This window comes from Notolabrus celidotus, chromosome 19, assembly GCF_009762535.1.
Source record: "Notolabrus celidotus isolate fNotCel1 chromosome 19, fNotCel1.pri, whole genome shotgun sequence".
In the NCBI taxonomy this organism is placed as follows: Eukaryota; Metazoa; Chordata; class Actinopteri; order Labriformes; family Labridae; genus Notolabrus; species Notolabrus celidotus.
In genome coordinates, this window is record NC_048290.1 from 4544141 (window position 1) to 4559916 (window position 15776).

Sequence of the window (15776 nt, forward strand, 5' to 3'; positions counted from 1 at the left end):
GTTAGCATAGTCCCTGACTGATTTTTTAAAGGCCTGCTTCACTAATTAAAGCTGCAGGCGTTGCAGTTTAGCTGTAATAACTTAGCATTAGCCAACAAAATTATACGGCACTAGCTAATCCTGTGCAGCCATCATTTAACATAAGTCAGAAGAATTATATAGCCAGCTAAACCGACATAACAGCACTAGCTAAACCTACCGTTTAACACTAGCTAACAAAATAAAAAGGAACCAGCTAGCCTTATGCAGCTAACACAATTATAAGGCACTAGCTAACTAAACACAGATGTCATTTAACATGAGCTACAGAAATTGTGTTGCACTAGCTAAGAATTTGTAGGCATCATTTAGTATTGGCTAACAAAATTATACAGCACTGACTAACTTTATGCCTTCATCCATTAACATTAGCTAACACAATTATACGGCAATAGCTAACCATATGCAGTTATCATTTGACATTTAACATCATTCAGCTGATATAATCATGTCACGCTTGGTAGCCGTATGCAGCTATCATTTAGCATTTTAACTGCAGAATCTCAGCTAACATGACCTTTGTGCAAACATGTGCTAACTGCTAACCAGGACAAAGGCAGCTTAGGATTTCAGCAGCTGACAGAAATACATATTTTCAGTCTTCTTTCTCATCCTCTGATTCCAACTTTAACAACTCCAACATACTTTGTGAGGCTGTGAAACAATTCTTGATAGATGTGCTGTTACTGTGTGAGGAGCTCAGCTGTTAAAAATCAAAGGCTCACTGACCACGCCTCACAGTCCAACACATAATGAGCTGTTTTGTTTGCTTAATGAGACTCCTGACCTTGATATCAAACATAAATTTTGGGCTCTAACAGTTTAATTTCAGACAGCTGTTAATCACACCTTTAATTCTGCCCTGGATGCAGAATCTGAATTTGTATGAGAAGCACAGGCCAGTGAGCGGTGTTCAGGTGATATCTCGCTTGCAGGGTTTCACACAGACCTGCTGACACGCTGATACTGTCTGCTGGAAATCAAGAACATGTCCAAAAAACTGACTTGTGCTTGTCAGATAACTTTTGAGGCTCTGCAGCGAAGAAGTCAAAGGTATTAAGACTCCTTTTCAAATGCTTCTTATCTATCCTGCCATTTCCTCCTTAAGTAATAGCGTTGTGAAAATCTTGACGGAAAGGTTGCAGAAATACACTCCTGCTGGAAATGAAACTTTGCAGCATATCACGTCCTAACAACCCCGGAAACAACAAATCAATACCACCCAGAATCCTGACTCTACAAAGTTCACAATCCTCACCACTCCAACCAGTCAAAGTGGGAAGAGATATTGTCACAGTTATGTCTGCAAACACAAAACAGGCTACCAGAGTCATGGAGAGTATCTTTCTCTGCTGAGACAGTTGCTTAAGGCGGTAATGCAATCTGTCTGCAGCTGCCAATGCATTTGTGACACATCTTGTCCTCCCCTGTAGTGTCTGCGAGATGAGCAAGGACCCCTCGCTGGGTGTGAATATGCCTGCATCTGGATGTGTGTAAATGCAGAGCACATGACTGTCTCATGAGAGGATCAGTGTATGAACCTGTGCATGTTTGGCAAAGAGAGGAGGAGACGGCGACGTGGCAGAAAGAGAGAGAGATGAGAGATGCAGCACGACAGGGTTGAAAAGATTAAAAGCAAGCAGACTAAGAAGCAGACTGCCTCTCCTCAGAGAGAGTCCCTCACCTGCTGTCCTCCTGGTTGATGATCATGTACATTTCCCAGGTAGTGTCTTCAGCGATCCCCCCATGAGGCACCAGCAGACTGATACCTGCAGAGAAGGAGGCACGCAAGAGCTGATCAACACATGCACAGTCGCGCACACTGCATACACACACCTGCCGGGCTGTCAGGCCTCTTTACTGGAGGTGACAGCCAGAGAGGTGACGGCCCCAGAAAAAGGTGACGGGGCCTACTCCCGAAGGCCTTGTGAATCAATGCTGCCAGCAGTCTCTCTGTAAGCGACACACTCGCAGACTGTCGCTTTCTTGGAAACAGACACACAACAAACACACACACACACACATTATTGTACTATATGATAAACAATTACTGCCAATCTACACTGCAGTAGATAAAGGCCCTCCAGGGACAGGATGATGAATGTAGGCCAGGAGAATGAGCTGCCCGAGTGGTGTGGCAGACGGAGCATCTCAGGTTTGCATCAGAGGATTTATTAACATTTTCCTCTTGTGGATGATATTTATCATGAAATGTTAAATCTGAATGCTTTAAAAAAAAAAAAAAAAACCATACAGGGAGAAAATCTAAAATGTGTGCATTGACATCGGTTAGGAAAGCTTTCCATACCTTGAGAAATGTTAATTTGGTTTATATGGAGGCAGCGTTCAGTTAATAATGCCATAGCTGTCAAACTCCACATTCACATGACTTAATTGTCCATTACATTTACATAAAATGGAAATTCATGTGTGGTGCGTATACCGGTACACATAATTATATATTAAGATAACATAAAAATCATGATGTTGCTAAGTGACAGAGGTTGTAATAAAAGCAATGAGTGCATTTTTCATTCAATGGAACATGATACACAACAGGACTTAACCCTTACAGCTCTGAAGTGGAAGTCACCGCCAGTGCCTGTGTTGGTGTTCAACCTACTTTGAGGACTTCTGATATTTTAGCATCCGTTTCATTTTTCATCAGACACAAAGCATATTGTTGTCATCATTATTCAAAGTAGAAAATTGCAAACATAAGATGTTGAAAGGTGTGCTCAGATGAAATGTGAAGATCAGAAGGGATGCATACATCCCCCCCCTCTTCAGATATGACAGCAGCAAACACAACAATGTTTAATTCATGATTCATCCCCTGGAGGAGATTCCTCTGGTGGATGTGAACTTCAAGCATTCTGTTTCAGCTGTGGAGCCACTGTTCATGGGTTTCTGGTGAGTCTCAGCTTCACTGTAAATCAAATTAGAGGCTGCACTCACAAAAAGGCAACTTTAAAGAAATTCATTGCAAATAATAGATTGCAACTTGGCTAAATAAAAAATAAAAAACGGATTAGAGATGTGCATGTTCAGTCAACTAAAACATCAGACATCATCACCTTCATGGTCGGCGCCAGAATTCCTAGTCTGTTGAACAAATTGTGATTTAGCTGAAACAGCCACCTGCTACTAGCTGGTGCCATAATGCTCTACTACCCTGATGTAAACATGCACAGATAATAGATTGCATCTCTTAGTGCAGCATGGTTTGGCAGTATTTTGATCCAGAAAATGCAGATAAAGTCGTATGAACGCTTGTGGTGCTAGCTCTGCTAACTTTAGACACACTGCGAATCAATTTGACATTGTTGACCCATAGACATTTAGAGCAGGGGTTCCCAAAGTGGGGGTCGGGACCCCCTGGGGGTTCGCCGTGAGATGTCTTCCAGAATGTTTTTTTTTTTTAAGTTATCTAAAAATAGTACATTTTACCCATTATAGTGAAAAAAATGGACAAAAATCCTATCTAAACTTGAAGTAAAACCTTGAAAATAGAAAATGTAATGACTTTTCTGCCTTTCTTTGTTGCCAGATGACTCCTAAGTTTAGGGTTAGTGAACAGTTAGTTATCAAAAGCATCAGTAGCAGCAGGTTAATTCATAACGGCACAGGAAACACAGCTACATGCTCATATAGGTAGGGTCATTTTCTGCAGACCAGCTAAATGAAGCCACATTAAATCACTTTGAGGGACAGTGGGGGTCGACTCTTTGGCACCTATATTTTGGGGGTTGCAGGCTGAAAAGTTTGGGAACCCCTGGACTAAAAGAGACATCACCTTCGTTAATCTGTGCAAGAATTACAAGCCGGTTGAACAAATTGTGCCGCTACTAGCTAGGGCTGTAGCTCCATTAATTAATAATTAATGCCATAATGCTCCAATGCTCTACTACCCTGATGAAAACAATCATGGACGACAGATTGCATCTCTTAGTGCAGCATGCTTTGGCAGTATTTTGATCTAGAAAATGGAGGTAAGTTGTATGTTTGCTTTGCCAGATTGAAGCAGCATATATACACTTAACCAGAAATATGCGTAACCAACACAGGTATGTGGATGTTAACCTGCAAGGAGGACTGAAGGCTGGTGGTAGCTCTACTAACTTAAACCACACTCAGATGCAAATCAACTTGAGCATCATGAATCGTGATGCAGATTTGTAAAAAAGCAAACACTCATGCTTTGTCCGGTCCGTCTGTGAGAGGACGAGGAAACAACTTTTAAATACTTCATTTCCCACAGAGGTCGGATTAGTTATTTCTGCTGCATCAGAGGAAGTCAGGAAAATCTAAACACTGATTTACTTTTGCAACACAGCATCCAGTAAATGTATTGCTATAAGATACATATAGATATAAAGATACAGAAGATATAAAGTTTGAAGGCATTTGTGTTTTTCTTTCACTTAAATCTTAACAAGGTTATGCAAAAACAGTCCCCTGGGGCCCGCAGCAGGAGGCCTGTTTTCATAGATTTGAACTGTTTATTGAAACAGGTGATGCTGTTTGTTGCAGAATGCCCTGTAGACCTTTTAGAGCTGCTTTGAAAGTTCAGGAAAAACTACATCCATATTTGTTTTCTGACCAAATCGATGACATTTCCACAGTCTCGCTGCAGACCAACAAGGTCAAACCAACTTGGAAATGCATCACTATATGCCTTATGTGAAGCTCAAACTCCCAGCCTCTCTGTGATTCACAGCTTTATGTTGAAGGTTTGCAGTTTACACACACAGAGGAACGTAGCGAATGAAATTTTCCCCGCAGTGGACTCACCTGTGTTAGGTACAACAAGCCTCCCTCCAGCATGACCAAACACCGCGGTCGCTTTGTGAAGAGGTCTGCTGTGAGTCAAGGAGACCTGCGGAGTGAAGAGGTTTTTCCCTCTTCTGCCCAGCGTCGTCCCCACTGCGACCCCTTTGTAGTCCGGAGCCAGGCCCCTCGGAAATGTCTGAGGGTGGGACATGACATGGTACTCTGCCCTCTCTGACACCCCTGGAGAAACAGTGGAAAAATAACTGCTGTGGTCAAACATGGTCAGCCCATGAACAAGGGCAAGAGGAGAGAGTGATGTGTGATACACTGCAGAGGAAAGAAATATATAAAGCACAATAACACACTGGATTTTGTCAGCCTGGTCCTCCTGATTTTCTGTTGCACTAACAAAAGTAAAAGATATAAAAACATATAAAGCTGGAAGTTAATTAAGCTGTCAGTTCATTTTTATTATAGGCCAATTAGCTCTTCTGCTAATGCTGCTTCCTGATAGGAATGCTAGATCTTTCCAGTCTTTTTCTCGTCTTTGCGGTTATGAGAAAATCCAACATATATAAATTAACCACATGTCTTTTGTCTTGTCTGTCACCAACAACCGTGCACTCCTGCCAGCACCAGACAGGAAGCTGCAAACTAGCAAAACAGGGAGGCCAAAGTTCTCCTGGACTGTGAAAAGGGAGGATAAAAAAAAAGGAAAAAGCGGCAAAGGACCAAAAGTGGACAGAAATTGCCAGAGCTATAGCTAGCTAGCTAAATAGTTAACCACTGTTTCTGAATGGGGTTTTGAATTTAGTCTTGCAGTTAGTGACCCTGCAAGATCCACAGTTCTTGTATACGAGGCATTAGCTGGGAAGCAAAGGTTCAGTTTATTGCCATTCAAACAAGCTAAGGAATAGATAACAATACAGTGTAACAGCTAAATGGGACCCTATAAATACATACAAATACATGATATAAAGGCCAATAATGGATACAACAGATATTTAAAAACTGAGCAGCATGTTAAAAGAATTATGCATCAATAGCTGCATGCAGTCGCAGCAGTAAACAGTGCAGAGGACAGACTTTCGGTCAGGAGTTCACAAGCCTCACAGCCTCTGGGAAGAAGCTGCACTTTAGCCTCGTTGTTCTGGCTTTGAGGCTGCGCACCCTGCTGCCTGAGGGGGGGTGAAAGGTTCATGTGCCTGCACTTGCTGACAAAAATGTCCTCTTAACATAAGTCCTGCGTCTGATGAGGCAAATCCTAGTTAAGGATTTTGGGTTGGCACATTGGGTGGCCAATTAAATTTTGAGGGGGGCACAGTGAGGCAACCCCTGGCCATCCCTCTGGGCATGCCCCTGGGTGTCAGTACCATAGACTATGTAATGAATGGATGTAGTATCCGTGACGTCACCCATCTGTTTCTGAGGCCCTGTTTTGAAGTGGATTTTTAGGTGGGTGCCATACTGGAAATGCTGACTCAACATAATATCTGTTGAGCTAGTGTGAGGTAAAGATGCAGGCCTTTAGATTTCGTACTAACAGCTACAGGGTGCCCGCCTGTCAATAAAGTCAGGCATGCCCTTATTTGGGCAAAACTTGTAAGTATAATATCTTCAAAGATACTGATTTATAACAAAAATCACCCCTGTACAGTGTGTGCAGTGTAAACATGTTTATTTCTTCTGTAAAGATCGTCTTCTTTGAATGGGTGTGTATGTAGCTTCCGGTATTTCTGCAGCCAGCCCCTAGTGGACACTCAAGGAACAGCAGTTTTTAACACTTCTGCATAGGCTTCATATTGTAAGACTGGAGGTTGCCGCTTGGTCAGTTCTCATTGTGAGGGGTAATTTGGCTTTACTTCTATATACCTGGAGGGGTGGAGACATTCCTTCCATCTCTATATACAGTCAGCGATCTGAAATCAATGGCCCATTGTTTCAAATTCAACCATGAAGCTGTTGTGGTAAATCTGTAGCTGATATCAGTGTAGACTGTGTGTGTGTGTGCCATGGAAGAACAGAGGGTTTGACAGGCGTAGCAGGAGTAACTAAAGGGGACGTGGCTTATTGAACGGTCAACCTGTAATGCCCTTCAAGGTGATGACCATTTTTTCTTTGTATGACAGCTTTCTTATAGATTGCCTCATGGGAAAAAAAGAGCTTCAAAACAAGATGGATTATCCTCCCCAGAAACAACAGCAGAACAACTCTGTAATTCTTTGCCTTTCAAAAAAGAAGTTGACTCTCCCAGCTCTCTCCGAAACGTTCCCTCACCTTTGACCTGGAGATCAGGCAGCGGGTCAAGGAGCGAGCGCTCGGCCATCAGCTCCTTGTCGATGGAGTCCTGGAAACACATGGGGCTGGTGTAGGTGCGTGACACTGTCAGATCAGGTTGCATGGATGAATTAATGAGCAGCGGGTTGGCTGAAAAAACACACAAAGAGATCAAGCAAATTACTGTCAACAATTAGACATCTTTGAGCAACAATTACATTTCTGTAAAGTGACACTTTGAACCGAAATGCCACCATCATCAACGGCGATGATAAAAACCAAACGAGGATGTCATCACAATTAGTTTTTATCCACTTGTGGCTACTGCTGTAATATCATCACCATGGAAACAGGACTTTCATGCCACTTAGCATACCAATGGCTCAATTAAAAGTGACGAATGGGAAATAACAATGGCTGGGGAGCAGTAATATGCTTTAATTCGATGTCATGGTGGTTCAGGGAAAAAAATGTAGTGTCAACAACGGGAGATGCTGACATTGAATTATGGCGCACGTTGATTCACGGAGTTTATATGTGGAGATGTATTTCTCTGTCTTTTTATCTTTTAAAATTCAGAAGGAGCAGATGGTGTTATTGAAGCTATAGCACATGATGGACTGAGTCAAACACATCCTTTATGTTTTAATAATAATACTTAATAATACAGGTAACAAAGTGCAGAAAGGTAAAGACATTAAACATTAGAATAAAGGCTTTATTATAAAGGTGTATGACTGAATTATTACCTGCTTACTTCGCCCCTTTAATGGATGCACACTAATTTTTCAACCAAAGTTTTTATTTCTGTAACTAAAAACTTTTAATTTCTTTCAACAAACTGAGTTTTAATTACTTTTTTTAAGGCTAATTTTTCTTTCTTGATCTTAGATTTTAAAATATTTCCTGTTTTCATGCTTAGGTTTTTTAATGTCATATTTTGAATTGGATATTTTTTCATTTTTTACATATTTTTCGGGCTTTTACACCATTATTGATGGAGGGAGAGGACAGTGGATAGTGTAGGAAACTGGGACAGAGTGGGGGAATGACTTGCAGGAAGGGAGCCACAGGCTGGATTCGAGCTGGACCGCCCGATACATGGGTGCCCATCTTAACCAGTAGGCCAAGTCCGTGCCCAATTGGATATTTTCTGACAAGGTATGGCGTTATGGAATTAACCTGATATTGGATCTACAACCTTTGCCCCAGGCGGAGGAGTTCAAGTATCTTGGGGTCTTGTTCACGAGTGAGGGGAAAAGGGAGCGGGAGATTGACAGATGGATCGGGGCGGCGTCTGCAGTGATGTGGGCGCTGTACCGGTCTGTCGTGGTGAAGAGAGAGCTGAGCCAGAAGACAAAGCTCTCAATTTACCGGTCAATCTACGCTCCGACCCTCACCTATGGTCACGAGCTGTGGGTAGTGACCGAAAGAACGAGATCGCGAATACAAGCGGCCGAAATGAGCTTTCTCCGCAGGGTGTCTGGGCTCAGCCTTAGAGATAGGGTCAGGAGCTCAGACATCCGGGAGAGGCTCAAAGTAGAGCCGCTGCTCCTCCGGATCGAGAGGAGCCAGATGAGGTGGTTCGGGCATCTGGTTAGGATGCCTCCCGGGCGTCTCCCTGGGGAGGTGTTTCGGGCATGTCCGACTGGGAGTAGGCCACGGGGAAGGCCCAGGACACGCTGGCGAGACTATGTCTCTCAGCTGGCCTGGGAGCGCCTCGGTATCCTCCCAGAAGAGCTGGTGGAAGTGGCCGGGGAGAGGAGTGCCTGGGCTTCCCTGCTGAGACTGTTGCCCCCGCGACCCGGATCCGGATAAGTGGAAGAAGATGGATGGATGGATGGATGGATCTACAATTAGATGTTGTTGGGCTGTCGGGTGTCAAGAGGTCTGAGCCAGCTTTGGGCTGCAACTCGACATTGGAAAGATTCAATGTGTGAATCTTAGTCCTTGGGAAGAAGTTCTGAGATGAATCAAATGATTAAAAGTTCATTTTGGTTAAGACAAGGCCAGTTGGGATTCTGTGTCCAGTGGGACAGTGAGACTCTGAAAGTTATGGACTTCAGAGCAGCGAAGGGGGCTGATCATTTAGAATAATCCCTCCTAATTTAAATGAATGATAAGACCCAACACTATTTACTATGTACGTTAAGTTACATAAGTACAGAGAGAGAGAGAGAGAGAGAGAGAGAGAGAGAGAGAGAGAGAGAGAGAGAGAGAGAGAGTAAATTAAAACATAACTGGACGTATAATACATTTTAATGTTTGAAGTGTTTGCTGTATGTTTTTGTTGAGTGTTACTGTTCTGGTTTTTGTTTTAACTCTGTAAAGCACTTTGAATTGCTCTTGTATGAATGGTGCTTTACGTATAACCTTGCCTTGCCTTGCCTTGCCTTGCCTTGCCTTGCCTTGCCTTGCCTTGCCTCTGCAAGTCTGATCTCTGATCTGATTAAAACACAGGATCACAAACGTAGGGAGTAGAGAGTTGGGGCAGACATGCAGGAAATGTTCCCAGCCTGGAGTCGAACCAGCGACCTCTGCCACGAGGACTATAGCCTCTGTATGTGGGGCACTTTGACCACTAGGCCACCAGCGCCCTACAAATAACATTTAACTTTCCTTTAACCCCCCATCCCTACATCTCTTCGCTTAAGACAGAATATACATAAATAAAGTAAGAAAAAAAAACCAAAATAAGATAAAAAAAAGAAGAAAAACAAACAAACAAAAAAACCAACATTGGCCAAAGCGAGATAATGTATTCATACAATTGCAAATTCCATATGTGTATCTTTTTATGAAAACTTTGAGTGGAAGACATGGAGGAAAAGTAAACCATGTGGTTTTTCTTAATCCTTAAATAATAGATAAATTACAATAATCACAAACACATGTTTTTTTGACTCCATGCTGTGACACACATTGAGCATTTTTGAAGTTTATGTTTTCAGAAAGCCAATTCTTCATATTTTTTGAAAGCCATGATCATTGACTTCATAAAGTCTCTATGAAACCCGCCGCCAGCTGTGATAAAAGCCGCTGACACTGACAATGAAGAGAGCTACAAATATTTGGATGTCATTCTTGATGACTAACTGTGCTCTAAATTATTTATTTTGATGTTTCTACTGAGATGAAAAATCTCATTCGAGGAAGTTTAAATTAGTTGGTTGTAATATTTTGCATTACTGCATGATTTGGAAAACGTAAACATGATCAATAAGAGCAGACTTTTAAGTTTTTTAAGGCTACATATATCTCCAGGAGGTGTCAGGTTGGGCTTCTGGCAATTTTTAAAAATCAGGTCCTGAGGATGGTTCATGGATTCTGGATTGCCAGAAACATCCTCTTTGAAGTGGGTTTGATATTTAGCCCTCAGGATGTTGTTTCAAGGCACCGGTGTGGATCACTAAAAGACTTGTTGGCCTGTTTATACCTGGTACTAACTTCGGTCCTGAGTGACTGGATCGAAGTGGACAGCCTAAAATAAACAGGTATAAATGCACCACAATGCATCATGAGGGATCCCAAATCATGCAGTTTGGTAATGCTGATTTTATTTCTGCTGCAAAGATTTTGAATTTTTGAATTGGTGTGTATTTGGTTTCCGGTGTTTCTGCAGCCAGCCTCTAGTGGATGCTCGATGAACTGCAGTTTATAACTCTTCCGCATGGGTTTCATATTTTGAGTCCAGAGGTTACCGCTTCCTTTGCACTGTGCTTCTTATATTTCATGATAGTTCACAGAACTGCATAGAAACATCAGGCTCCATAATCACCCAGTGCAGCTGTTCCCCTCTCTGTGCTACGAGTCTGTGGCACAGTGTTTTTTAATGTGTCTGAAGAAGGTGAGGGGGGCGTCTTGTTTGCTCACAGATGAAGGTGAGATCTGATCTGGAGACACATGCTGATGTGTTGATTTAGGTATGATAACACCAAGTGGTAACCTCCAGTCTAAAAATATGAGTCCAATGCAGAAGTGTTAAAAACTGCAGTTCATCGAGGATCCACTTGAGGCTGGCTGCAGAAACACCAGAAACCAAATACACACCAATTCAAAGAAGACGATCTTTACAGAAGAAATAGACATGTTTACAGCCTGGTACAAAAAATGAGTGTAGTCTGGATAGCTCATTTCTCGATCTGCACACACTGTACGGGGGTTGAATTTTTCATAACGCTGTAACTTCAAAGATATTGAGATTACGAGTCGTCCAATGAGAGGCACAGCTGACTTGATTGACAGGCAGGAACACTGTAGCTGTTGGCGAGGAGGCTCAAAGCCCGCCTCTTTACGTCACACTCACTCAACAGCAGTTATGTTGAGTTCCACATTTCAAATATGGCTGTCGCCAACGATTGGCCTCAAATGGCCCTTCAGATACAGATGGGTGACGTCACAGATACTATGTCCATATTTTATACAGTCTATGGATAATACCATGTCTGAATGATACATTTCTTTGGTTAAAACCAAGTGCAATTCATAGAACTAACAGCCCTACAGTGCAGTTTACTTGCACTGCATTGCACATTGGTGTACATTCACCTGGCACATTTTTTGCACATATCCACTCTGCAGGAATTCCAGTATCTGCATCAGCTCTGCCTTCACTGATTAAACTGCTGATGTTGATATTATGCTTTTATATTGCATCATTTATATTGAGTCCCATTTTCTAAGTCAGATTTTAATTGGTTGTAATTTCTGTTCTGTTGATGTTGTCCTTGTGGATTGCTTCATTCTGTGCTGCTGCTGCAAAACTAATTTACCCTTGTGGTACAACAAAGATAATCTGTGATCTGCAATCTGTGTGTGGGACCGCATCTGACTGGAAGTGGATAACATGTCCAAAAATAAAGTGGTGCTTGTTTATCAAAAAATAAAGCTCTCTGTTGGACTTTTTCTACACTGTTGACTTTCTTGAAATGTTTTGGCGCTTGTTCTGTAAACAGACATCTCAATTGTTTGGCAGTGGGTTCTGTTTTTAAAAATCAGGTCTTAAAATAAACAAAACAAAAAGTTTTTGTTGCTTTCAGAGGCAGGGTGATAAATGGGAAGTAATGATTTTGTACCTTTTTTTTTTGGGAGGTTTGAGTTGTTAAAGGGGTTATTGAGCAAATAATTGTATAATGAAAATTATTAGGTGCACAAAAAGAAGCATAAACAAATGTTTACTGTGTAGCAGGCTGCGACATATAAGGCAGGGAGGACATGTTGGGTTTTATGGAGGTTCAGCTGTTTTACCCCCCTCATCAAAGTGAACAGGGACCAAGATTAAAGCTCTCCCAGCCTCCTGCTGTGTTATCAAAATGAACTTTATTATACCCTGCTGAGAGCTGCTGCAGCGGCGACCAATAATGCCAGCCTTGTAAAAATATGCCTCAATCTGCAGAGCAAAAAAAAAAAAAAAAAAAAAAAAAAAGCCCCACAGCATTCCTCTGAGCTCTGATGTTTCTGTGTTGGGAGACTCAGGACCACAAATGCTCCACGCGGGAGCCCGGTGCAAAAAAAAGAAGAAAATGAAAACACTTATAAATTATATTTCCAATTTTACCTCCATGAATAATTAATGGAAGCTCTGTAGTGTAGAAAAAATACCAAAATCACCAATTGAGCGATCTTTCTTTGACATTTTCTTAAGTTATAGATCTGCAGAAGGTCTGAGTGATATTAAACGAGAGCTTGGCTGTAAATTCGTTGAGAACACAACATGTGCTTGTAACAATAAGTTCCCTGTGAGTGTTATTGCTCGGTGCATACTGATGCTGGCAGTAAAGCAATAAATGCAGAGTGTGTTTTATAGATGAAGCTCTGTTCTGAAGGTTATTGGACATTTAGAGCTCTAAAGCACAAACAGAGAGAAGCTCCAGAAGGCTCAAGAGAACAAACAGAAAAAAATAAATACAGGCCCCCTAAAGCCTTTTAATAATTGATGCAGTTATATCACAACACAAAGAAATGTTTGAATTATTCATAATTATGTACAAATATACATAAAGATACAGACTTCAAGTGTTTGTTTGCATGTTCTGCAGTTGAATAACATAGAATGACATTAATATGTGAGAGGATGTTTTGGGATTGAGAATGAAATTGCAGCAGAATCAGAAGTACATCTTGTAACTAGTGATCTCCTTGGGATTGATTCTGTGTGTGTGTGTGTTTGTGTGTGTGTGTGTGTGTCAGTTATGAGGACAAACTGAAAAATGAGACTCTCTTCCCTCTGCGTCGTTCTTTTTGTGCGGAGAAGAATGACACTTCATTTATATTACACTGACATCGGGATGTTTTGCAGAACTGTTGGCTTCATTTGATTTCTTTTATAAACTGCAGACTTAATTAGATTTTCGGTGAAGTTTCGGGCTCTCTTGAATCATCAAACTGATTGGACAATTATGATTGTAATTGCAGCCGTAAAATTACATTTCTCTTTCCTTTTTTTTTGTTTAAACTTAAACAACCACATCAACAAAGAAGACACAATAAAAGAAGACACAGTTAAATACATGTGTAACTTCAGCACAGTCCTGTTATCTTAACCTTCGCCCTGGCTGTAAGACCTGCGTGAACCTGTTTGGTCATTTCAGGAGTGAAGTTGAACAAACTCTTCCCAAGGTGGCTGCAGAGGTTGTATTTATGCAAATAAAAGGGGTAGTGAGTAATTTTTGGTACTTGTTTTTAACTGCACCCTTACAACCTCTTGTAGCAAAGTCAAGTACAGAGTCTGTTGTTTTATATACACCTTTTATCATTGAGAGGCTCTTCAGAACCACATAAAACCTCTTTCTGAGTGTTCAGGTTTACCTCTCAGATTCTTCATGTGACTTTATCCAGTACACGTCTGACTAACACTGAAGACTGTTCAAACTCTCATCTCTCTTTCAATACGTTCACTAGATCCTCTGTAGAAATCATATTTCTTGACAGACTGATGTTTAATCCTTTCATCAGTGAGTCTGGTTCTGCTCGAGGTTTCTGCCTGTTAAAGGAAGTTTTTCCTCCCCTCTGTAACTTGCTAAATACTGTGAGGTGCATTGCTCATGGTGGATTAAGGTGGAGTAAGACCCTGTCCCTTACCCTGTCTTGGTGTTGGGTCTCTGTTCATAATTTGACATAGAGTGGTCTAGACCTGCTATGTTTGTAAAAGCATCTTGAGATAACGTTTGTTGTTGTGATTTGGCGCTATACAAATAAAGACTGATTGATTGATTGAGTGCCAACCTAAATTTTGATTCATTCAGTTTACACTGTAAACCAGTCTACTTAAATGTGACATATCACGCTTTTTTCATCAATATATATTGGTCTAAGAGGTCCCCAAAACATGTCTTTAAAGTTTATGCTCAAAAAAAACACTTTGAAATCAGATTTTGGTCTGCCTGAAAAGCCCTCTTCTTCAGTCCTCCTCAGAACACTCTGTTTTCTCTCTGACCACGCCCCCTCAGGAAGTGGATGTGCCTCGGCTGTCCAGCACGTTGATCTAATGTTTACATGTTGGCTGAATACACACGGCTGCTCAGAGATCACGTTACTTCAACCCTCTGAATCTGATCCAGAATCTGATCCTGACGGAGAGGCGCCTGCAGCAGGACCTTTCTGAACGATTGGTCACAGATTTAGTGTTTCTTGTTGTTTTATTTATCAGTGTGTCGACGTGTGTCTTGGTACACAGCTACGAACATGTAGCTATGTGGCTATGCTAACTAGCGCTAGCACTTATCCATGATAAGTAAAAATCATCCACTAGATCTTCAAATCTGCAGACGTGGGGAGTAAAACCGACCTCTACCAGAAAGGCAGCAGGACCTTTCTGAAGGATTGGTCACAGATTTAGTGTTTCTTGTTGTTTTATTTGTCAGTATGTCGACGTGTGTCTTGGTACACAGCTACAGCTACGACATCTAGCTATGTAACTATGCTAACTAGCGCTAGCACTTATCCATGATAAATAAAAATCATCCACTAGATCTTCAAATCTGCAGACGTGGGGAGTAAAACCGACCTTTGTGTTTATTAAGACGGCCTACAACTAGCATGCCTCCCTCCTAAGCTCCTTGTTAGCACACATTTGTGCAGGTAATGAAAAACGGAGGAGGGATTCAGTATTATTTTATACAGTCTATGGGCTGAACAAGCTCTGAGCTCTGACTCCGTGACAGACCGGATATTGTTGTTACGTAACAAAAACACGGAAGTCTGAAACGGCTCGTTTCACACACATTTACAGAAAGGTGGAGAAATCAGAACAGGGGCAGAATGGATTTTTTTCATTCTCGGGGGGTTTGTAGACATGCCAGGGAAACATATTCCAGGTAGAGAACCATTAAAAAGTCCATTTTGCATGATATGTCACCTTTAAAGTCTGAGACCTGTCTGTATGATGGGGCTGGATCTTATCCCGTCTCAATGTTGGGTCTTTGTCAATAATAAAAACTTAGCACAGCCTGACCTGCTCTGTTTTTAAAGCATCTTGAGTTAACAATTGTTATAAATAAGGATTGATTGATTGATTGATTAAAGCTCCAGTGAGGAACTTTCTGTCTGTGTTGATTTTGGCGCCCCCTCTGGCCAATCTGAAACCTCTTCCATCTTTAATTCCATCCTGTACTTGTGTGAGTTGTGTTTTCAGATGAAAAATGTCATCCTGCTGTCTTTTAAGAGTTAAATGTAATGAGAATTTTTTT

The 15776-nt window shown here is 41.5% G+C and overlaps 1 protein-coding gene across 1 annotated transcript in view; it reads right to left on the reverse strand.

Moving 5' to 3' along the window:
- The window catches only part of unc5da (unc-5 netrin receptor Da), a 389274-nt gene that overhangs the window by 49176 nt on the left and 324322 nt on the right, over nt 1-15776 (reverse strand). Inside the window, exons 10-12 of the mRNA XM_034710336.1 lie at nt 7090-7239; nt 4834-5052; nt 1724-1808 (exon numbers count right to left, since the gene is read on the reverse strand). Of these exons, the coding sequence (XP_034566227.1) occupies nt 1724-1808; nt 4834-5052; nt 7090-7239 (454 nt within the window). The remainder of the gene's footprint in view (nt 1-1723; nt 1809-4833; nt 5053-7089; nt 7240-15776) is intronic.